The sequence below is a fragment of the Copidosoma floridanum genome, unplaced genomic scaffold (genome assembly GCF_036245765.1).
Source record: "Copidosoma floridanum isolate Cflo_tuat_1 unplaced genomic scaffold, Cflo_Japanese_pri ptg000020l, whole genome shotgun sequence".
NCBI lineage: Eukaryota > Metazoa > Arthropoda > Insecta > Hymenoptera > Encyrtidae > Copidosoma > Copidosoma floridanum.
The window spans coordinates 14174-38684 of NW_028321897.1; the positions used below are offsets into that span (position 1 = coordinate 14174).

A 24511-nucleotide genomic window follows, 5' to 3' on the forward strand; every position below is an offset into this window, starting at 1 on the left:
GGGTGGCGAGCAAGCCCAGCAGAAGCCGGACTTGCACCGCCAATGCACCCATTTGCAGCACCTCCCTTGAGCCGAGACGTCGGGGGTGTACATTGTGTATAGGCGCGGACTAACGAGACAGCGACACGCGAAAAGGCCGTGCCTTCGGTAGCCCTTATATTCGTCCAAACCGCTATGACAGGGGTAAGGCACGTACACCTACGTGTATATATATAATATCGTGTATGTATCTACATCGGCAATCGGTCAGCTGATACGTAGGTATATGACTCTCGCGTGCTTCGAGCGATTAGCGTTGCATCGGTATACCTGTACATGTACATAATACACATGGGCCCGTGGAGGAACAAGCCTTTTCTCCCACCCCCACTACACTGCGGCTCGGCAGGTGCGACGTTGGCCGTGTTACAGGGTGTATACCGATGCACGAACGTGAGAGCGGACGTTGAAGGTGTGCACTGGAATGTCGAGCATCGACCATTTCACCACCTGCATGTATGATTCCTGTCTACGTGGCAATCTCTAGTGCACAAAGTTCGATGATTGGAAGGTTTCAGGTGTGAATGATCGAGTGTTCTGTTTTCAAAAAGGAATCGAAGCGCATCCTTATTGCTCATTTGTATACCGTTTGAAAGGAAAAAAATTGCCAACGCAGGATACTTGTTGAATTTCATACGCTTCAATAACTATACGCTGCAGTCAGTATCAAATGAACGATACTGATTATACCAACGATTAGTTTCATGGGGGCCGATATAATTCTCTATTTAATAAAATACCAAATTTACCGACGTTGCGTTTCGCAAGTGAAATACAATCATCGTACCCACGTACGCGATGAAATCGTTTTAATTTATGCGCGTGGAAAAAAATTGAGGATTTTTCAATTTTCGCTCCGTGATTGCGCCCCGATTTATGAGAGTATGTTTTATTGATCGGTAAATTGCGCGCTATTTAATGTATACGGAGGCTCGACCCAAGTTGGTCCATTTGACGACTGAAATTTATCTTGAACATAAAATACTTTATGACTCGATTCCGAGTGAAATCATTGGTAATTTGTGAAAACCTTTCATCTGTTTCAGGTATGTATGCCCGATGTTGTCGTTTTCTCCAAAGCGATCCTCGTGTCGTCCAGCCGGCGACGAGCCTATTCCGAGAGGTACACAGGTATAAAAATGGCAGGAACTGGAATTGGGGGAAAAAAGGTTAATTTCACCTAATCAATCAGAGCGAAGCTCGAGAGCCCTTTCACGTGGTCCAGCCGTGCAGAAAAAGTCGACACGGCTCAAGAGACATCAGCTTCGTCTTCGCGGCACCTAATAATCGCCAGTCACTCGCGCAACTCGGAAAATATTACTGTGGAGCCATCAAACGGAGAGTACCTCAAAATGGAGAAATGGAGCTCCATCGCGGCGAGTTTCGGTCTCTCTTTGGTAAAAAACACCACTCGCTTTTACGGGGTGTACGCGTATATATGCACCCAAGCCATTTTCGTTTGGCTGATTTTAAGACCCAATCTCTATACAAATACAATGGTAACGGTTCGGTGGAAGTGACTAAATAAATATGATTATCTCTGTGGGCGCGAGCGAGGTAGGGCAAAGAAACAAAAAAATATCACCGGCTGGACTGTATTCATGCGTATCCTCGTTCCTCTACCCGATGTGTGCGGAGGTTAGGTATATGACGTAAGCTCTGGCTCCAAGATAAGTATACATATATAGGTAAACCGTCAGCGACTCCGCGTCTGTATAATATATAATGGCCGTGTAGCTGTAACTGGCAGGCGCTCACGAGTTTATTTAACATATTACTGATTGCTGTATTGCGGCAAAGGGAGACGACGGGGAGTTGGTACATCACGTATACATTCCTGGCTTCGCGTAGCCTATTCCAGCTTGGTTTATTTTTCTGCCTCTCTTGTTTCATTCGACTAAAACGAGCGCGCTGTTAACATTTCGTTATCAGGTCTAGCGTTATTTGTATTTTTTGACTTGCAGCACGCACTAAAATTAGGTATATAATTATGCTGCACCTTAAGAGAAAACGAGAGCTATCTCTGCACGCAGAAACGAATTACAGGAATTTTTACCTTAAAAGCAACGGTAATCCTGTGATAATTTGTCATTACGTAAATTTTTACCGTAGATGTTCATGAACTTTTACCGTAGTTTACAGTGATTTTTATGGTAACTGTAAAATTTATCCAAAATTCACTATAATTTTTACTGTACGGCAACAGTAAAATTTCCCCTGAAAGAGTATATATAGCTATAGGCTGCAGGGTCACGTTGGCTGGAGGGGAAGCACCTGATAAGTTGTCTGCTAAAGCGCTGACTAACCTACAAATTGTAGACCTGTGCGGATATTTGCATTAATAGAATTGGTACATAACGAATTGTTGGACACATGATACAGTACTCCTTCGCTTATAGCCATTCATAAAAGATACCCGTACTTTCATCTATACGTTGATCTCGGTAATACAAATGTTACGTCTATCTCGTTCTCTCATACAGGTTATATAGCCCACTACAGTAGACATCTGGTCAGCCCTTCCCTACAGCCCACGTGACCCTGCAGCCTATAGCTATATGCACTTTCAGCGGAAATTTTACCGTTGCCGTACAGTAAAAATTATAGTGAATTTTGGATAAATTTTACAGTTACTATAAAAATTACTGTAAACTACGGTTAAAATTCATGAACATCTACGGTAAAAATTTACGTAATGACAAATTATCACAGGATTACCGTTGCTGTTACGGTAAAAATTCCTGTAATTCTTTTCTGCGTGTGCGCTGCCCAGTGGAAAACGATCTACTTACCCTCGCTCGTGGTACAAATCAAACACGAGCTTGCGTCTTATCGAGTGTGCCTCGTCTCGTTGTTCATGTTGTTTTGAAAAATGTCAGACCCACCGGAAAAATAATCAAACTGCATGTTTCAATCTCCTACGTAGGAATTAAAGAGCAAATCACGTCGTGTATCGCCCAAAAAGATCCACACGAGCTATTTGTCATCCAAAAACAGAGATTCAATCTCAAGATCGGATTAGCATAGCGGTATATATGTTCCACCTATTGTCGTACTCCTCTTCGCGAAATTTCAACGCACACGCGCTTCCCTTCCCCATTTAAAAAGAAAAAGGTCGCACGGGACAAAAAAATAGAGGGGGGCACCGAAAAAGAAGCTCCTCACCGAGCATAACAAAACAGTGGCAAAACAGAGAAGAAAAAGGATGGCAGGGAGGATGAGCTCGAAAAGAAAAAAAAAAAAAAAAAAAAAAAAAAAAAAAAGAGAGAGAGGGAGATAAACACGCAGTGTACAGAATCGAGGAAAAGGCGTGGCCCAAAACACAAGGAAATCCTACAAATACTTTTTCTCTTCTAATACCTGCTGCAACACCTCGCATCTCAGAGAGAGAGAGAGGAACAACAAGAAAAATACTGCTGAAAAAACGTGTTTTCACCCCCCCTGAAGAAGATAGATACCCCTCGCCTCTAAGATCCTGACGCACCGGGTAAGTATACATATAGATAATACTTGCGTATTGTGAGACTACGGGAGCAACGGCATTCTTTCGGCTCACCTTGCTCCCCTCGCGCCAAGCGTATAGGTAAAGTATACACAGCGCTTATTGAGTCGTGACTTTCATTCGATTTCCCCGCGTGGATCAAGCGCCTCTTAACGGACGTGAGCTGCATGCGCGACCTCCTCCCCCCCATGCATGGCTCGCGCACACACGACACGCGTATATGTATATATGTATATATGTATACACAACCTTGGAGATCTTATCCGTTTGCTCTGGAATAGACGTACGCGCGCGTATGATTGGTTTTGCATAATGTCGGCAAACACGCGCCCCAGTGGCCTCAGCCATCCGATGTATACATTCAAATATTGGCTCGCATCTGTAGGCACTCGCTGTCGATTGTAATTGTAAATGAGGAGCTCGAGCGCCTGATGGAAAATTCATGCAGCTAGTGCGTGCTTGTACGGCGAATTCCTTAGTCCCTTCCAGTGCCATTGTTTTGTTCATTTTCTTCAATAAAGGTGTATTATATCGACGGCTCGGTCGAACAAGGCGCCAACTCGATGTCAACGATGGACCTACACTTGCAGTTTTGTACGAAAAGGCAGCCAAATTAATTTCATTTCACTGACCTCGGTGTTGGGCCTCGGAAAACTCTATCCTTTAGATGCAACATTCTCCCTGTACCCGCATGCTCGCTTAGCGTGGAAAGACTGAGAAAATATATAATCGCAAGTCCACCTTTCTCCGTGCCATGAACCAATGCTATATCATATACGTACACAATTTTGTTTAAAACATGAAGCTCGTCACCTAGTATCTGCATGTATGCAAAGACCGAGCAAAGAGAGCATAAACACGAGCCGTCAAACGTGCTGCCGCTCCAGTCTCACACGCGCTCGGTAAAGCTCTCGGCACTAAACACCCTTGTACACTGAGAGAAGTGGTGTTAGAGAAAGTGTTACAACTATAATAAAAATTACTATATTTTATAGGAAAGCTGAGACATACTCGCCATATTGTGGACATTACTATGGTACATAGTAAAACCAGATTATATTAAAATTTGTTATTTCGACATAGTAATTTTTACTTAACTCAGAAAAAATTTTTATATTCGAGTAAGAGAAGAAAAATGAGTTTTATATATTTATATATATATATATATATATATATATATATATATTGCCCAGTGAATATATATGTTTATCAGGAAATTAATATATATATCGATTTAAATGTATATATATATGTATATATATGTTTTTCTTATTGTACATAGATTTTGGTATATTTTAAAAAAGATTTGTAGCGACTGGGATTTCAACCTTTATCCTTGAGCTTTCGAGTCAGGCTCCGCAACTACTAGAACACGGGACATGATGTCCGTGCGAGTGTGAATAGAGTACATGTGGGAACGTTTACTGTTTATTATACACACAATAAAATTAAAAAATCAAAAGGTTTTCTGTGGACCACGGTATTAACAACGGATAGTTAGTCGATTCAAAACTAATTGTCGGCACGTATCAATTTTTAACCCTGATAAATCAAATAATGTGTTTCTCTAAATATTTACATTCGTATAACCTTCAATTTGAAACTCAATAGGCGTATATACCTATGTACATCTTACGAAATTACTTTCGAACATAGTAATTTTTACTATACTGAATAGCAATGCAGTGGAATGAGAAATTTTACTATGTCACATAGCAAATTCTACTTTAGAATGTGGTACGTTTTAAAACGATTACAATAAAATTTATTATGTCGTGTCGCAAAAATTGTACTGTCACAATTTTTACTATGTTATAGACATAGTAATTTTTATTATGCCATGAAATAATTTTTGTAGGGCTACTGCATGATAAAAATTACTTAAAATTTAATCAAAATTATTTTAAACGTAATAATTTTGCGTAATTAGGTGAGTATAGCTTAGCTTTCCTAAAAATATAGTAATTTTTAGTACAGTTATAATACTTTTTTTAACACTACTTTTCTCAGTGTATACATGCGCCAAACGCTCGTAATCCTATATTCTTTTCTCGCGTGCTGGTGATCGTCGACTCCTTCAAAGAGTTGGTACATTATGACGTCGCCTCCACCTACGCAGCCCCTCACCTAATCCTCCAAGAGGTTATCTGTTTCTCGAGACTTTGCTCGAAGATCCAAGTCCAAATCCGATTTCCGAGCACAACAGCTTGTAGTTGCGTTTTCCGAGCTTTCTATACGCGCATCTGCTTCCTTTACCGATCCTCTCTGTGCCTTTTGTTTTATTCGTCCTCCGTCTAACGCCGCTTACGGAAAATTGCTCGGCTTGGAAGACACGCCGATCTAGCGACGGTAATTTTTCACGCTCGTCGCAATGATATATTATTCTAAACTATTATTCCCCGAGAGTGATGATGATGATAATAATAACGTACCCTCTATCTCCATTCACGCATCTCTGGCGACTGTCTTTGTGACCCCGATCTTAGGAATAACGCCAGCTCGACACTTTTTCCCGCGCCTCAGCTGCGTCGGCAGCTCTGCTCTTTATCGCGGCCGTGCCGTTTAAATTTTTTGTAGTCTGCTCCCGCTCGCTCTCTCGTCCCTCTCTGTATATACATGTATATGTGTATGAGTGACACTTGCCTGGCGCCGGGTCAATAGAGCCGCGCGAAATTTTTATCGCCTGCCCCGCGGTACCGGAGCAAAAAAAAAAGAAAAAATACCTACCTCGCCGCAGCGCGTGTCCTACGTGGAGCTGTTTATTAGGTATACCTATGTCGCTCGGACTTTATCTTGCGAGTGAGTGCGGGGCGGGGGGGTCTCACTTGAGTCGTTGATCTATTTGCTTCCGCGTGCTGCATCAAAGTGGCATGACCCAATTGTGCTTTATATGGTAATACATAGGTATATTTACATAAAGTACAAGTACGAAGATTTTTTTAATAGTAAACATCAAGTTGTCATGTTTACTATTTCATTTACCATCATTTATGAACAGATATGTTTTGCAAGTTTTCATAAGTAAACATATGTCGAATATTATATGTAAGTGGTAGCGCGAGCGTATACGGATTATAAGTAGCATAGGGAGAGAAAGAAGCAACGACAGTACGCGTAGTGAGGCCGAGCCAGGCGAGGAAATGATAAAGGTTTCTTGGGGATGAGATGACTCTCTATCGAAGCGTGAACTAGATCTGATGCGTGCGACTAGAGAAATTAAAAAATTTTTTTTTTTTAAGATGACTTTTCCCGATTTAATTAGAAAGATCGACACAACTATCTGTGTAAAAAATGAATGAATCAATGCTAAATAGTAAGTAACAGGTACCTAATTGACAAATAAGTAAAATTGAGAGCAATACAAACGTCCAATTGATTCTTTGTAACAATCATGATGACTAATATTGTTTTTCGTTCTCGTTTACAATACGAAGCAGTTACCAGATCGAGAAAAACAGTCGTTTTCATGCACTTTATTAAATTTGTTAATCAATTTCCGGTTGACCTTCAAGTCGCTGTAATAACCGTGTACTAGTATAAAAATACTCCGTACGTATTGTAATAATCTTCTTGGCTTCCTTATACTGGTTGTCGAATAAGAAAAAGTTGTTAACCCAAAATATATATGTCACCAATATTTTAATACACTTTGTGCAGCATAGAAATCGCTAGACACATCAACCTACTGCACACGCAAGATTTTCATGCATAACGTCATTAGTAACAACCAATCTGCATGTGCGTCCTGTCTTTTGATCCAAATGATGAACTTTTTTTTTCCTCATTTGAGTAAAACTTTTACTGTAATTCTCTAATTTATGCTGCGTGAAGCAAAACGCATCCTCCTACCCCAAAGAGCTCGTGCCCCGCTGGAAGTACGCTTGGACGCAAAAGCTTCTCTCGGCTGAGCGAAATATCAAGCTTCAATCAACACGGCAAACAAAAAAGGCCCAAAGTTCCCCCCCCCCCATCCCTTTGCTCTTAAGCAAGGGAAAACCTTGTAATTGAATAACGCGATTCCGGCGCGAAACTCCAACAAAGGACTACGCATGACTTACGAGCCGAGAAATACAGAACAGCGCGCGTTAAGAATTCGACTCCCTCTGCTCTCCCCCGGAGAGCTAGCACGCGCTCGTGTATACACGTATACGCTTCCTCATTTGCAACGGCAGAGCCGCGGCTCTCCCCTTTCGGAAAAAATGAGATGCCAGGGTGCTCTTTAGAGGGAGGGAGGGAGCGAGCCTTCCCGTTTGCTCACGTGTCGCTTTAGCGAAAGTGAGCCCCGTGGAGCTGTTAAAGGGGAGGTGGCTTGGCACACGATGCGAGAATGAAAAACTTCTGATTGGGTTTGAATAATGAAAGAGCTGTTGCTTTTGTGTTTTCCTTCTTCCCTTTTTTTTCCCACAGCACTCTTGTGTCGTTGCTGTTGTTACGAGCGCTAATACACGCGCGTGACTGTTGCCAGCTTTTTTCCCCCCAAGTGCTTGTTTGAGCTTGGCTTGTTTTCGTTGTTTCCCTTGTTTCTTACATTCCTACTCTCAATCTCGATTGCCTCGAAGAGCTTAACTATTTGATCAATTTAACATGATACCATAAATTTTATGGTACATAAAATCAGTGGAAGAAAACTCTTGTGAGTAGTGGCTTTTATGCATTATTACGGCAAATAAAAATAAGTGCTTCCAGAGTCAAGGCTTACCCAACTCTTACATTTTACATGGTTGAATTCCTTGATTAACTATATAGTTCTCTTGTTTTATTGATGCATTATGAAGCTCGGACTCGGGCACAGGTACTTTTTACAATTTTTGCTGTTACTGTAATGCAGAATTTTTACTGAAAAACCTCTTTGATTCTACTACTTGTAACACAGTGTCTGCTATGGTTGTTTTTTTCAGCAAGAACAAGATACATAGAGTAACTTTAAAGGAAAAATAATTTTGATAAGAAATAGAGACTTGACAATAAAATTCTACTTTAATATCTTAAATATACTGCAAATGTCTTTTCCTAGTATTTTTTCAAAGGGTACACGTGATGTTAAAAAAAATTATCTTTTACAAAATTAAAAAAATCAACAAAACAATTGTGCCCAAATCCGATGGAGCTCAGCTGTTGGCAGCATTTTTACCTTGGAGCCATCCTCGGATATTTCAGTAACGGTATAACCATATTCAGTTGAGAAATTTCATTCAACGCGCATCGGTCATTACTCACGCATAATGCACATACGTATATCATAGGTATCGTGCAGGCATAGCCTGACATCATTTTGTAGAGAAAAATCTTTTTGTGGAAAAGCTCTTAGGCTGCAATACAGTCCATGCCAATTATTCATGTTACACGGAGGCAGGCGTACATTCTCGCGAACCAAAACAGCTCACGGGGCATTCTTCCTCTCCTGCACGTGCCTCGCGTTCTCATGCGACCTTGCGAGCCCGGAAGAAAAAATGCTCGGGAAGGGAAGAAAGGAAACGCCGTGGAGGCAGAAACGGAGGATCGAGCGGGCCTCGCGGAGAGAAAATCGAAGCGCACCGCACAGCCATCGGTCAGGCAGCTCTCTCGAGGGAGCGCCGGCGATTGTACAGTTATTCCCCTACAACTCGAGCCGAGAGCTCAGGTGTTGTGGCGCAAATCCGCGCGTGCTCTCGTATACGCGGCTGGAAGCGATTTCCCTCCCTCCGTAGGAACAACTCGATCGCCCCGTCTCCTCTTTTTCCTCCCAGTACGGGTTCCGCGGACCATAATACAGCCACGCGGAAGGTTGCACGCTTCCACTTCCCTCCCGCGGGGGAAAAGGAAGAGGGATGGGTATTATCCGTAGGGTAGCGCGGGAACGACTCGCTCATCAAAATTACTCTCTGTCGGAGGACGACTTGAGCTGCCCATGCGCAGGTGGGCCCTTTGTATACGTATATATCTCTGCTGGGCGTGGAGGAGCGACAAATGGAATAAATCATGTTACGCGGCCTGCTCCGATCGAATTTCCTCGGGTCGTCGTGTTCCCAAGTTATAAAAATTTCCCTCTTTACTCTCCAGTTGTCGTGCGTACATATACATACATACGCGCCCACTTGCTTTCCTCCGAACGATCGGTTATTATACCTGCGAGCACTACATTGACACGGGCCGCGTTGTTACCCCTCACACCTATATTTGCAACTAATGAGGAAATTTCAGTCCGCAGAGGCTATAATTCGCTCGAGTTGGCTTGGATTATGGATCGGCTCCATTTGTTACTTCGCATAATACCTATGCGTGTATAATGCATCTAGTATATCCCGTTCCGTTTCATGAGTTATGAGCTCGCATGCATTCTATAGGGGGGAGACGGGTGGTAAAAAGTTTATTCACGTTTACGTTTCATGGGCCCACGTTGCTTTTTTCTCTCGAAATTTCCATTGTCGGTGTTGTTCATCGTAATACAATGAACCCTGAAGCATCGCTATATAGAACTGTAAAATGGCATTGCGACGTTAAAACCACTGCGTAACACCACGAGTGCTCATGTCAGAACTTTGATTTTCTCGTGTCGACAGTTTCGTAGGCGTAAAGATGTTACACGCGACAGCGATCGACTGAAAATCAATTTGAATCTCGGGCATTCACGGTATATGTATCACGTAAGTTGTAGCACTTGGTGATGGTTTTTACGTGCAATAACATACTCGTAGGCTTTCTTGGATCAAACTTTCATGGTATATACAGAACTTAAGTCTCCACCTAGACATTATATCGTATACGTCTTTATGTGGGTGGAAAAATATGGCAGAGAAGGCGAGGAGCGAGGGTCCGTTAATACTTGTCTGTCATTATAAAGCCATTTCACCCCTGCGTGCATGAACATACCAGTGTAAGCACCTAGATCCATTATGTACGCAAGGATACGAGCCAATTTTGCGTAATAGGTATATCGAGTAACGCGCGACTAAGCGGCACAACAGCAACGCTGGCAGTTACGAGGCATATATATATATATATATATACACACACTGAGATTGGATGCGTGCGGAATCTCCTTGGAGCTCCTGGAGCAAGCAGGCAGTCTGAGATGCCCCCTCGACTTAGCAGCGGTGCCTATAGATACCTCGTTAAGGGGGAGTATGAAAAGAGAGAGCGAGAAAGAGGAAAAGAGCAACCCTGTCATCATTACAGCTCAAAGTGCAGGGTACAGTGTTGGGGTGCATTTTTGCGGTGCGCTGACAACCTGGACTCGACAATAGCCTTCAATTTTCATCACAGTGGTTTCAATAACATTTCAAAAGTCTTTCCACAAAGAAAAAAACATATCCGTAAAAGTAGAAAAGTAGACGAATCGTAAAAGTTGGATACGAGGGACGATAAACGATAAGGAATCGCTTGTGGAGGACATACGCGGGGGATACTTTAGCACAGCGCTTCAAGTATGCACATCGGGCACACACGTATGTGATACATCCACACTTGCGTCTCTCTTGATCGCTCGGGAACGTATTTCAATTTCGTACACGAGTACCCCCGTCATTTTCTCTCGCCTCGCCCAAAATATGTCAGCCTGTGTAATGAAAAATTTCCCCCCCCCCATCTCCTCTCTTTTCTCAGCTCCCAGACTCGTTTTCGCTCCATTTCTCGCCCATCCGCCCCCCCCCCTGCTGCTGATGTGTGTACCTTACCTTTCTTTTTTCCCTTTCACCTGATGCAGCTCGCAACGAGCGCCAACGCGCCCCGACACATTTTGCATGTGCTCGCGCGGCCGATTCAATTTTCGCGCGCGCGAAGAAAAACCCCTGAGCGAAGATATAGAGAAGAGGCCGAGGAGCCGCAGCAGATCCCGCCATAGCTGGAGAAATGAATTGCGGAAACGGGGACTCGCTACCCTCCGGGGGGGCTTGACAACTTGGATGCGTCTGGGTGATGGCACTCCGGTTCGCGCTGTTTTTTCAATATTTTTGGTTTTTCTCCCACCCGGATCTCTTGGGGCCAGCTGTTCCTTTGCTTCATGTTGTTTGTAAGATACTCCGTGTGGACAAAAGTTCTTCTGAACCACGTCAAACGTCAAAAATCGTGGACTCTCCAAAGACGCGCAGGACGGAATCGGGGAAGGCGGTCTTTTAAAGCTCGAGAAAAAAAAGGGGTGGGGGGAAGAGCCCGCAGAGCCGCGTCCGGGAGCATTGTAAACACGAGCGGTAAGCGGAAAACAACAAAATAGAGCCCAGCGACGAAAATAGATCGGAAGCCTCAAACCGATGGAAATGGGGATTTGGACGGGATCCAGGGCAAAGTTAACCAGGCAAACAACGCCAGTGAGGGGGAGGATTTCCCTTGAGTTGGGGTTTGACCAATGAACGGAAAAACGTATGTCCCGCGTGAATCCCTCCCCCCCCCCAACTCTTCCTCGTCCCCTGCTTTATGTACCACATGACGCTGCATGCCAATCAAAGAGTTTGCCAAAAACCTCTACTCTCCGTTCCACCGAATAAAACCTCTGTACTTTTCAAAAAAACGCCATTGTGCTCCGGCGAACGGCGCATAACAATTTCCGACCCTATTTTTTGTAACTTTAACCTTTGCGAAGCTCGTTCTCGAAATACTTACTTGTATCACATCGAGCCCGAGGAATTTATTCCAGTTCCACATGGATGTGAAATTATCGTTGACAACAGTGACGGGGCAATCTCGGTGGGCCGTAAAAAGCCCCCAACAATATTCTGCAAAACTAATTTGGCTCCTCGGAAAGTACTCCCCGCACAAGAAAGTAATTCCGCAGCTGGTGAAAGAGCCCCCATCCCCGTACTTCGGGCGATAAGATCGACAGCTCTTTCCACGCGTATAGAAGGAGGAGGAAACCGAGAGAGCCCTCGCGGATCGAGATAGCTCTCCCTCGGCTCTCCTTTTGGAATATTCGACGTCGCGCGCCCTTTTCTCATTTCCCGCTCGGTGACTCAGTCTGGCAATTTTATTCCCAACAATCCGATGATACTTTGGAAAAGACCCGGGGAGATGGCGAACGAGAAGAACCGCTCTTTTGATACATCGGCGGTGCGTTGTGATGCTGCTTCCTCGCTCCACGTATACGCCGTGAAAACTCGGTGAAAACAATGTCGATGCCGATAGAACGACCTTCCATCCGTGAAATCGGCAGTCATTTGTACAATGACCTTCGTTATACCCTTGCAGGGTGCGCCAGAGTCCCCACGAGAGAGTACAACTTTGGTTCGCGCGCACAGTCGGCGCGATTGAATCGTCGACGACAACTGGAAAAAGTTTCAATACATTTTTCGTCGAGTCTCCTTTGTCAAACGGACAATCATATTTTTCACTTGTTTCGCAAGATGGTTTATTTTGTGTTTGCACATTCAATCAAAGTCGATTTCCAGTAGCTGTGGGTAATTGGACCTCCAGGGCCTTCGTTCGATGGTTAATTAACTTTGAAACAAAGACACGTACACGCGTATCCCGTGTTTGCTTGGCACCCGTGCAGCTCAGCCGTCCAATTGTGTGTCGTGTAATAATCTGTCATTAGTGCGCCTCCCCCCCATCGCCCTTGCCTCGCTCGCTCTATCGATTGTCTCTTTATTTTCTGTTGGAACCTCGTTTTCGCTTCAATGGATTAAATACAAAAACATCATTAGCGAGTCCATTGAGCCACGAATGCGCTTACGTATACCTGTTACCTACATTTCTCGAGGGAAGTGGCGATAGAGTCATGGCGCTCGTGCACAGCATCGATTTTCCATATTTGGCCCGTGTATCTCTTATGGTGACAGCTGACGTTCAGCTGCCGGTACACTGTTTCAAAATGACTTTTTCCATTTTTTAAGGCTTCGTGCATTCAATAATATATGTATGCTATTTACCTACAGTGAGCGAAAAAAACCAAAAATTTTATAGTGACAGTACGGACAAAAATTACCGTGCAGTTTGGTAATCGTGGGACAAAACGTCGCGTCGGACTATTTACAGAGCCACCATTAAATTTTACCGTGCAGCACCTATAAAAATTGTCGTCCGCACGACAAAATTTCCCTGTACAAGTCGACAAATCCCAATGCTATTCCATATCGTATTATTTTTAATCAGATTTGTTGTATGACATTCTTACCACAAAGATTTGACTTGCTAAATACGAAATAAATTTTACTTCTCTATCATACAATTATCTATACGTAAGTACCAATGCACGTATTGCGTTGAAAAATATACATAGGTATGTACATACGTATAGTTGTAGTATAGAGAAGGCAAAAACATAAACGCAACCTCAAAAAATTCACGATAAAATGAAAAAAATTTTCGGGTACAACTTTTCATATTGAGATTATGGTGGATACCCACATGTACGTAAACACTTGTTTTGAGCTCTTGGCACCACTCATGCACCTTCTCTATACTACAACTATACGTATGTACATATGTATATATTTCAACGCAATACGTGCATTGGTACTTACGTATAGATAATTGTATGATAAAGAAGTAGAATTTATTTCGTATTTAGCAAGTCAAATCTTTGTGGTAAGAGTGTCATACAATAAATCTGATTAAAAATAATACGATATGGAATAGCATTGGGATTTGTCGACTTGTACAGGGAAATTTTGTCGTGCGGACGACAATTTTTATAGGTGCTGCACGGTAAAATTTAGTGGTGGCTCGGTAAATAGTCCGACGCGACGTTTTATCCCACGATTACCGAACTGCACGGTAATTTTTGTCCGTACTGTCACTATAAAATTTCTGGTTTTTTTCGCATCATGATCAAATGGAAGAATTTTCCAGTTATTATTTTACACCGAGAACTACTGTATCATATGGGTGTATATTTGTACGCCTTGAAAATTGGTTTTAATCCGAAAAACTCAACAGTAGCAGTGTCAAAACAAGCGTTCAAGAGGGAATGAATCGGTTTTTTTTTCGTCAAATACACTGGATTATTTTTCGGTTCTTCTTGAACGTAAATAAATGTTTTATATGATAAATATATTCTCATTCCCTATCGAATGTCAATAATTTATTTAAGTACAGACATCCTTCGTAATACACATTCGAGTGGTTGAAAAGAAAAATTTGGATGAAGAACACGACGAACCGATGATCTTGTGAATTCAAAAGGATCCAAGCTCGATGCCTATATGACAGAAACGCCGGTGAAAAAAAGGAGCTTGCGAGCGCCTGGGATACGCTCCGTACGGCCTTTTCACGTCTCCTTTTTGGGCTTCAGCTGCACAGCTCTCGAGGAAAGACGCCGGGAAAAATGAGCTCTCTATACAACGCACGCAGATAATACATACCGTGCGCGACTTGGCCGTTTCCAATGCAAGAACTTGTCCGTGTGAGTAGGTCTGGACCAGTGTTCGACAGACAAGACCCCGACTACCGCGACTCCATCGCCATTGAACGAGAAGGGGCTATTTACCATTACCGTTGCGTCCTCGAGGAGAAAAGCGCTGAAGGGAAGCAAGGGGGGGGGGGGGCTCTTGCCAAAGTCACAGGTGGAGCGCTGCATCGCAAGGAGCCAGAGGGTACCCGAGGCTCGAGGAACAGTATACCATGGATGACTGGCTTCGCTCCTCCGTTCCTCCCGATGCCCATTGTCAAGCAGGAACATTGACTTATCGATCAGGAAGACGTCGCTTCCCCCACCCCCTCTTCTCACGTACTCCTCCCAGAGCGGTATACGTATGCGGCGTATGGTCTATTGTCACGGCTCTCTGTACTGTGGCCGTCTCGCTACCGTGTCCCTTTAGGGGTAGTTTCGCGAGTCAGGGATGTGCCCGTGGATGTGACCGTAGTGGAAGCTCCTCGAGAGACGTGGCTCGGAGTGAATGCTGCGCGCGAGAGGCAAGGAGCCACTGCAGTCGTTTGGATGATTTATGCGCGCAGAGTGCCATAGAACTGCCGGTAGGTTCTAGGTGTATGGGTATAGCAAGGTATACGTGCTAGGAAGGACAAGGATTTTTCGACGAGGCTGCGGGTGTGTGGAGCGCACTCGGGAACGGCTTGCGAGATGGGCTTTCGTTGTTTACTTGTTTTGAATTATACGAATTGCGTGACTGATGCGCGGGAGCTTTTTTCCCGCCTCCCTCTTGTGATTTATCAGAATAGTTGTGCTAGGCTCGTGCTTTATACTTGTGCTCGCGTTTTTACGGCCATCTATTACTTTTCCAGGATGTTTTCAATCTGTTTTAACCTGGTTATTCATGCTCATTTCTTTTTCAAGTCTAACTTTTTATTACCAAAGCAAGTCTTACTTTGCAATTGAATACTCGCAAGAATCGGAAACAATGGATTATGCGATAAATCCCATTTCACATTTAAAATGCAAGCGTTTCAATATTTAAAAATCGAATTGCCACAAGTACTTTCTAGAGTACAGTGGTCATAGCTTGGCTTTGGTAACTCAAGTAGCGCAGTCTTATATAGGTTGTCAGGTTTGATGGATAGCCACAAGTTATTGGTTAGTCCGGGGGGTAGTCTGACTTATTGGTATGATGGCTGATCGAATGTGCCATGCGTTTCCAAGTAAGTATATAGTTTCTACTTGGTTCTTTGGACGACATAGGCCGTAGAGGTTGTGTTTGATTCTTTTTCCACCCCGATACTTTTTTCAAATCCAAGAGTTAAACATTCTTCTGTGTTCGATTCTAAGTCTATTTTTTTTAATTCATCAAGTTTTGGTGAGTGAAGAAAGATAAAAATAGAAAACCAGTTTCGATTGACATAACCTCCACGGCTGACATCCTCTTTTGACGTGCTCGGAGATATTTTATTGGCCAGAAGGCTGGACACACTCCCGTTGAAAATTTTCCGCTCCAAAAATTTGTCGACATTTCAAAATTATTTGGAGCATCTTGGGTACATAGGCTTATAACTTTGAAGAATTTTTCACAAGAAGTCCTTCCCGCAATATTCGCTTCGGGGGCTGGATCGAACTGGCACCGTTATCGTGGGAGAGCTGGCGCTGATATGAAATTCTTCTTAACGCCATACCAATAACCGAGAGAAACACGCCCGCTACCACTATATCGCTCATCGTCGTCACTGCTGCACAGCTTCAAGAGCCGAGATTCCGAGGCATCAATATATAATATGCCACGCAACAGCACCCAGAGTGCACCGACGTCGATCGTTCAAGTTGAATGTGTGTGCAACTCTCGCGGCTCTAACGGATCCTGCACGCGTCCGTGATGGCTTGTAAGTGCCCCCCTTCTCGGCACGCCGTTAAACCTTGCCTCGCACTTCCTTCCCTCTCTCTCTTCCATACTCTCTGTCTAGCCTTGGATTTTAAGCTTAAAGTTGCTCGCTCGTTCTTCCTTGCCGGTGATGTATACCATGCAGTGCTTCGCATTAAATATGTAACCCACTTATTGCGTTGGGTTCATGATCCGATTTATACTTTGCGACGTGGGAGGTGCCGCTTACGGTTTCCTCTAGAAATAAGGGCAGTCACAATACATTCTGATTTGTGTAAGCTGGTTTTTATTCTTATAAAAATGAAAAGACTACCTCCAGAGTAATTTCGTAAGAATCATTCCACAACTACTATTGGAATCTAAATTATTACTATACCATCATTTTTTTCCGTTTGATGTTTTTATTATACTTCACTTTGAATATTACTCTTCACTGACAAAGTGAATCAATCTCGATTAATCTAGACTTGATAGAAAATAAATCAACGAAAATCTTTTTTTTGCTTCTCTGGACATTATCAGAATCTATTCCATCTCTACAAGAATTTTATTTTTACAAGTCGAGAAATGGCAGTTTCATCATCACTGTACATAAATAGAAAAAAAATATTTGGAAAAGCGAAATACTTACTTCATACATTCAGATATCGTAGAAAACTGCTATGAAGTGCAACTAAAAAATAAATTCTAGTTTTGCTGTTCACGGTGTACAATAGTTATACTTGTTATTTATTGAACGTTGGACACTTCATCATGAGTAAATACAAAATATTGGGCTTGAAAATTTTCATGCATCAATTCAATGATAAACACGAAAATGTAATATTATTTGCGAAAACGTTGGAATGTATTTTAAGCTTACAGCAATTTTGTCCTTTTTCACAGTTATAACCAAAGGCCCATCCCTTGACAAAGGTTCAGAAAAAAGTTACCCAAGATGTATGTAGCTCCGTTAGTTACATGGCTTGGTTAGGTTCTGATTATTTATAATAAGGTACAGTTGCGTCAAGTCTTTCAAAAATTGGTGCAGTTCTTATTCTAGTTGGAATTTTGTTCCTTATCCTCGTGGATGGTCTAAAGTGGAGATTTTTTTCTCCGGGATGAGGTCTCCCGACATAACATGGTCTTCTATCGAGTCGAATTTGAGTCATCCTTGATCAATTTATTGAGAACCAGCTGAGGAGCGTGTAGAATATGAGGGTGACAAAGTATACATATAAAATTATTAACTGAAAATATTGGGAAAGGGTGGACGTGCAAAAAATCTTTTTTTAATAAATTTTTTACTCCAAGTTTAGGCATCGGTTGTATTACATTAGAAATATTTGCTCTCCCTCTGAAACTTCATTATTTTGAGAAATGCAACTTGATCATTTTTTTTCTCAATAAACTATATTGAGTTAAAATAAATGTCCAAAAGCACTCTTAGTATTATCATTTTGGCAAGTGTATTCGAGACAAAAAAAAAGGAAACTCGGCAACACTCTTGAAAGGTCTCATTTGTACGCAAACACAATGAGTCAACGAATGACTCAAATGAAAAAAAAATACAATGACCCGAAACAGATTTGAAAGTTCGTCGAAAATCACGTTTAATGACGCATTCCGTTCGGAATGGCAAAATGTTGTCGTGCACCTACAATCGTAAAAAAAAGAAAAAAGAAAAAGAAAAGAAAAAAAACAAGTATTCATCGCTTTTAAGTATATGCATGCAGTCGCAGCAGCACGTAGGTACAAGTCATCAGTCGGGCACGCGCGAAAGCGAAATATTGTTGCAGAGTCGCGTGTGACGTGTCAACTCGAGGCGCAGAATGAATGTACCAATTGGTCCAAATATAGCAAACAGTAGAGCAAACGAGAGAGAGAGAGAGAGACAGAGATGTTGGGTGGGTATAGACACTGTAGACGAGGAAAGAGGGAACAGAGACAGACGTACGTGTACAGAGAATTCGCGAGGGTCGACTTGCGCAAGTGGGATATGACAATTACCGAGAGGAGCCGCGTCACCAGCTCCAAGAGCACATCTCTGTTAAGTGCATAATAGCATGTGGGCCAATGGTCAGGGACGCGCTCGTTATTTCATGTAAGTCAATTTGAGACGGCTTGCAAAGTTTCTCTCTCTAGGCTTTGGTACGTGTGTCCTTCTGTTCTACGGGTGTCTGCGTGCGTGCATGCGTGTGTGTACGCGTGTGTGTGTCGGCACGCCCATGTACGTGCTGCGTGTGGGTGTGCATCTACTGTGGAATGCACTCGGACATCTCGAGTGTGCCATCGGCAGTTGGAACTACTGCTGCAACTGTGGTCTCCCGTATAGTTGTTGAGGGAATCTCGAGATCTCTGCTCTGGCAGTTTGCGTGGCAAGGAAATCCATCAAAATACGTCAGTGGTGGATAATTTACGTTACCGATCGATTGGTAGAAATTGCGTTTGTTTGCTTGTTTTCCAAGAAGTTCTTGTTTGAAATCGTTAGTCATTTGGCATACCAATTTTTTCTTAGTAAGGAAGACATATTTATATGTAAGTGAAACGCCACATACTTACGATCGTCGCATGAAAATTTTATGTACACGAACATGTACGTTTCAGTTGAAAGTATAAGTATGTGAGAGACCAAATTTTTTGGCTTGTGATGGCACAGGTTGTACTGATACTTGGAGCGCCCTTCTTTGACCAGCTGTTGTGAACAGAGATTGCAGCGATTCATTGGTCTCAGTCGCATTACCGTATAAGCAGATGCAAGGGCACAGTTTTTAATTTTTAGGACATAATTTTCTTTTCGCTTTTACTTAACTCGTACTATGTTGTAATACATATTCAACTCACTTCTTTTCACAGAAGTCTATTTTGCGAGCAATAAAATGTAAAGCAGCTTGCGTGAACGACTTGCAATTGCTTATTTGATTATGTTTATTTTTTAATTAGTTCTAGCATTTTAAAAACGATACATTTTAAATACAGATCTATTGAAGGTTACTTCAATGGCTTGTCTTACCTCACTCGACTAACTCTACTTAATTTTGTAATTTTATTAGATACAAGGAGTAAAGCATACTGAAAACTGTCGAGTCTAATTTTCGATGAAAATTACTTCTCAATAGTTAAAAAAAATAGGTACACAGAAGAGTATAACGATGTGCTTTGTTCAATTATCTAAAAATTTAAGAAAAAATAATTGTCTGGCCTCCGCTTGTAATAATCATGCACACCGTGAGAAATGAGCATAAATTTCTTCAGTTATAAATAAAAGTAAAATATAATAGTTTTTCACAAGGCCACTGTGGGTTACAGATTTTCTTAGAACAGCTAACATCGTCATTGACGTACTGCTCGATAAAAAGTTAGGCTTGATGTGAATTATAAATTTTTCTAAGCCATCTCAAAGTATGTACCCACAGCAAGTTCTGAGTTCTAGTTAGGGTCACTGAAATGGAATAAAATAAAACAAACTATTGAAAAAATATGATTTGAGTTCGAACTGACACAAAAAAGATAACAATTCGTTACTAACACCGACAAACGAAAGGACAGTCCAGCAGGACAGCAATTTTTCCCGTCAACGTCAAGCGATTAGCCCTCTGGCGAAATTCTTTTTTTCCTCCGCAAAATTATACACTTGTTCGCAGTTGTTCAGCTCTCGCGAGGGCTGTCATTTGAAGAGTCCACTCGCCCAAAGAGGGGAGCAGTATTGATCACGGGTCGATGGCGTAAAAATAAAAGGCGAGCTCCACGTGTACATGCGGGTGATTTCGAGCCCCTCCCGGCCAACCTCGCCCGTACTGCCGGTATAGCGCACTTACGGCTGTTCTCGGCAACTCCGCAATCACAAGCGCACTCGAAGGTCGACGCAAAACAACTCCACCGATCCCATCCCTTCGCTTCGCCGCCATGTATGGGCACACACTCGATTTCATAATGGAACATACGTGCCGTCCGGCAAAATGCCGAGTTTTTGCTCTTAACAAGCCCCCCCCCCTCCCGCGTCTTTCTTTATCCTTTCTTGTTCATTTTTTTTCTCCTTTACTTCGCTTTCTGATTTTACTTCAATAGACAGAAAAAAAAAAAAAAGTGAAAAATCATAAAACTACGTGCACTGCATTGGATTGCCTATTCAAAAGGGAATAAAATTTCTCTCTTCCCATTTGTTTATCTACGTTTCTGGCCCACGGTTTCAAAATACCCATTGGGCGGAAAAAATAAAAAAAAAGCCTTAAACTCCCTCGTGGCTCCCGTGATGATCTACCAATTTTAATTAATCCCGGTACGAAATCCCAAGGAGAAGGGATATTTCACCCTCGAGCAATATTTCACCCTAGAAATGTGAAAAAACATCTCATTTGCAGAGTCATGAGGATCCCTGCACTCTTAAGAAACCCACCTCCACCATCCACCCACATCCATTGACGGTCCACCGCTCGTTGTATTCCTTTTCACTCGTGGCACCTTTCTTCGGGCGAACATTTATATTCTTACTAGAAATGCATACTGCGCTTCTCGGATCGAGGTGAACTTTTCTAGGCACTCAAGCCTGCAAGCTCCTAGAGCAGGGAGCAGGTGGGAACATTCTCAGCGTTTTCTCCCATACGCAAGGGTTGGAGGGAAGGGAGGGGGGGGGGAGAAAAGATACAATCCACGAGATGAGTTTGGATTTCGCGCTGCATTTATCAACGGTACCCGGGGCTTTTCCGTCCGTCTGTTTATCCGACGAGCTGTGCGACGTGGGAAGCCAGAAAAGGCGGGGGGGAAGAGACAAACGAGGAATCTCGCGATAGGCCGACAGTGAAAACTTTTCGGAGAACTCGCAGGTCCCCCCGTCCTTCTCGCCGTCACCTCGCACAGCGAAACTTTGGGAAGACCCGCTCGCTGCTTTCATTCCGCAGCCCCCGGGTCGACTCGGTGGTGAGAGCGACTGCAACGCGAGAGAGGAAATCTTGGGCCTTTATTTGCTCGCTGCGCGGTTACAGATGGGCGCGGTGGCTTCCCCGTGTGCGTGCGCCGTTGCACGCGGGACGGTAAAAAATGTCTTTTGTGCCGACTCTCGGTGATATTAATGGTCGCCCTCCCCCCGGGAGGAGAAGGAGGGGAAGGAACTTTTGCCGGCCGGGCTTCTCTTTAACGTGCGCGAAGAAAAGGATTTGCCGAGATTCGTCCCTCTTTCATCAAAACGAGCGGCGTTGTTTTTGCTCGGCTGGGCTTTCGAAGGTGTACTCCTTTTTTCTTCTCTCTCTCTCAAAATCCGCGGAAACTTTGAAAAAAAGCGTACAGTGGAGGCCGTTTAATTCGTTGAGCGGGAAATTTAAACATTTAATTCCCATTGGCTGATTCGATCACATAACCTCTTTCATTGGTCAATTTCATACTTCCCGCTCAACGAATTAAACAATCTCCACTGTACCTACGCGGCACAGGTGCATTGTATTTGAAAGCGACGATCGGTAAGGTGAGTGCGAAAACTAAGTTTAGTAAACAAACGTAAGAGGAAAATAATCAATGCGTGGATGAAGGCTGGAAGTCGATAAAACGTCAAGGGAAAATCAAGCTCGGATACATCGAGTGAGCACACGTTTCGGTCACGATGAGGAAAAATTCAATTTCCATTCGAAGGAAATGATTGACATCGAGTTGATCGAAATATTGGCGAAGCCTTCACGCGTCACCTACTAGTAGACGTGTAGACTTGATGACGATCGTATTGAATTTCGCAAAAACACACCCAAATGCAAGAGTATACCCTTGGGCCTGTCCGAATTCTTCCCCGTTGTGATAGTATCTTTTATCACTTACCGAATTCGTCCCCAAGTTAATAAGGTGTTTCTTATCTTCTACCGAACTCGTCCCGGGAAGAACCAGACCATTGTTGACAAACGGTATTGATCCTTCTCTTACATATTGTGGAAATATTTGGCTATTATTTGTGATATTATATTTGCGTGCTTACATTTGCGTATAACTTGATGTATTTATCTGTTGTGGTGCGCTAAATATATAGCACACTTAAGACTCAGCAGAATACACGTATTAGTTCTGTACTAGCCGTGCCGCTGAATAGTCTATTGTAAACAATTGAGTTAGTTTATTTTGCAACGATGGAATTTGGTTTAGTAGAAAAAGGCAAAACTTATAAAAGGAAGATATGAGTGTTATGCCGCGTACCGAGGCTGTCGAAAAGTTCTGTGACCATGTGCTGAAGAATTATATAATGAATGATTCGCCGCACCCACCAATTATGAGGGCAAAATATTCATCGTCCCTATATGTGGAACAACACACGGTTGTGAGTCATTTCACTCTTACATGAATTTTATTATCAGTGCCTCTAATCCAACTCTCTTTATTTTCTTACAAGTAATAACAGACATACTAACAGAAATATACATTAAAATGAGAAGTGTGGGCCAACAAGCAAAACAACTTGAAAATAAAGAAACATTTTTACGAAAAAAAAAGTTGAGATATCAGTGAGAGGAAATCGATCGTTTTGAGTTTGTTAAAAATGTACCGCTGAAATTTTCATCGGTGGATTAAGTATAACAAGAGAGATATGTAACACGATATGTAGACATAAATCAAGAAAAAATGTACTTACTATTTTATTAATTACTACCAAAGACATATTTTTTAAGAACGCCTGTTTTGTAAATAAACTACCAGTTCGAAGCCAGAGAATCAGTGCGAATTTTCGGGATTTGCAATGAAAAGTGCGACCGCAAAAATATCATTTAAACGAGGAGGAATTTGTAAACAGAGTTAAGAAGAAGTTTTAACGACTCGGGAACGAATTCGGTAACACATAAGAAAATACTTATAGATCCGGGGACGAATTCGACCATACTCATTACTTTGGGGACGAATTCGGTAATCTCGATACCGTTAGATTGTCTGACAAAGTACCGGAGCTATAGCTGTATACTGCCAATGTTATATACTATAAATCAAGATATATATACTTTGCGTCTCAACTAGTAAAGCTATATACCCCTCATGGTCTTACAATATTTTCCCATACTTTGCAGGCTATATACAACGTGCATGGAGGAGCCTCATTCGTTGAATGCGTAATATCCTCTTTCCACGGCACTCTCGCAATCAGTAGCTGTTTCTTCTACACTACTTATACGTTCGCGGCTCGGGTAAAAAAATAACTGCAAGGTAACGCAACACCTACATCGGATCTTCGCATCCTGTTCTTCAATAAAGTTCTATAGGGTAACAATCACGCGACTCCGCACCTCACACAAGCATATCCACCATCGTGGGGACACTTATCGGGTGCTCCAATAGCGGTGCGCATTGCAGTCGAGAGGGAAAGGAATCCAGCACATGTGCACAATGTGTTGCAAGTGCTCAAGGACAAAGTCGCAAGTAAAAACACGTCACGCACGTACAGCGCACTATTGCTTCATGGGTACATTCACAGCGAAAGATAGTACGCGTACAATATATTGCCAATGGCGCGAGAACTCGTGTACGCGTGTTCCACGTATGCGCTGCCGTGCAGCACACACGGCCGATAAAATTCGGAGAAATATTAAATATTCGAATTTACTGCCCGTAGCAAGAGCAAAGGCCGTGCGCGAGACGTGAGCTGGCTGCGCGCTTGCTCGGCCTCTCCACTATACCTGTATTTATGGTACACGCGAGCTTGGAGGATGTTCGTCGGTCTTTGGCCCGGATTTTTCGTTTCCCGCGCCTGGCTGACACGATGGCCCAAACTTATCGGCTCGACAAATATCCCGCACCGGTGGGGCCGTCCACGGCACCCGACGCTAGGAAAGAGAAAGAAAATTAATAACGCTGTTAC

At 42.9% G+C, this 24511-nt stretch overlaps 1 protein-coding gene across 1 annotated transcript in view; it reads left to right on the top strand.

The window, feature by feature from the left end:
* The first annotated feature begins 1399 nt into the window (after positions 1-1399).
* The window catches only part of LOC149374284 (fasciclin-3-like), a 255685-nt gene continuing 232573 nt past the window's right edge, over positions 1400-24511 (top strand). Inside the window, exon 1 of the mRNA XM_089593990.1 lies at positions 1400-1436. Coding sequence (XP_089450116.1) covers positions 1400-1436 — 37 coding nt within the window. The remainder of the gene's footprint in view (positions 1437-24511) is intronic.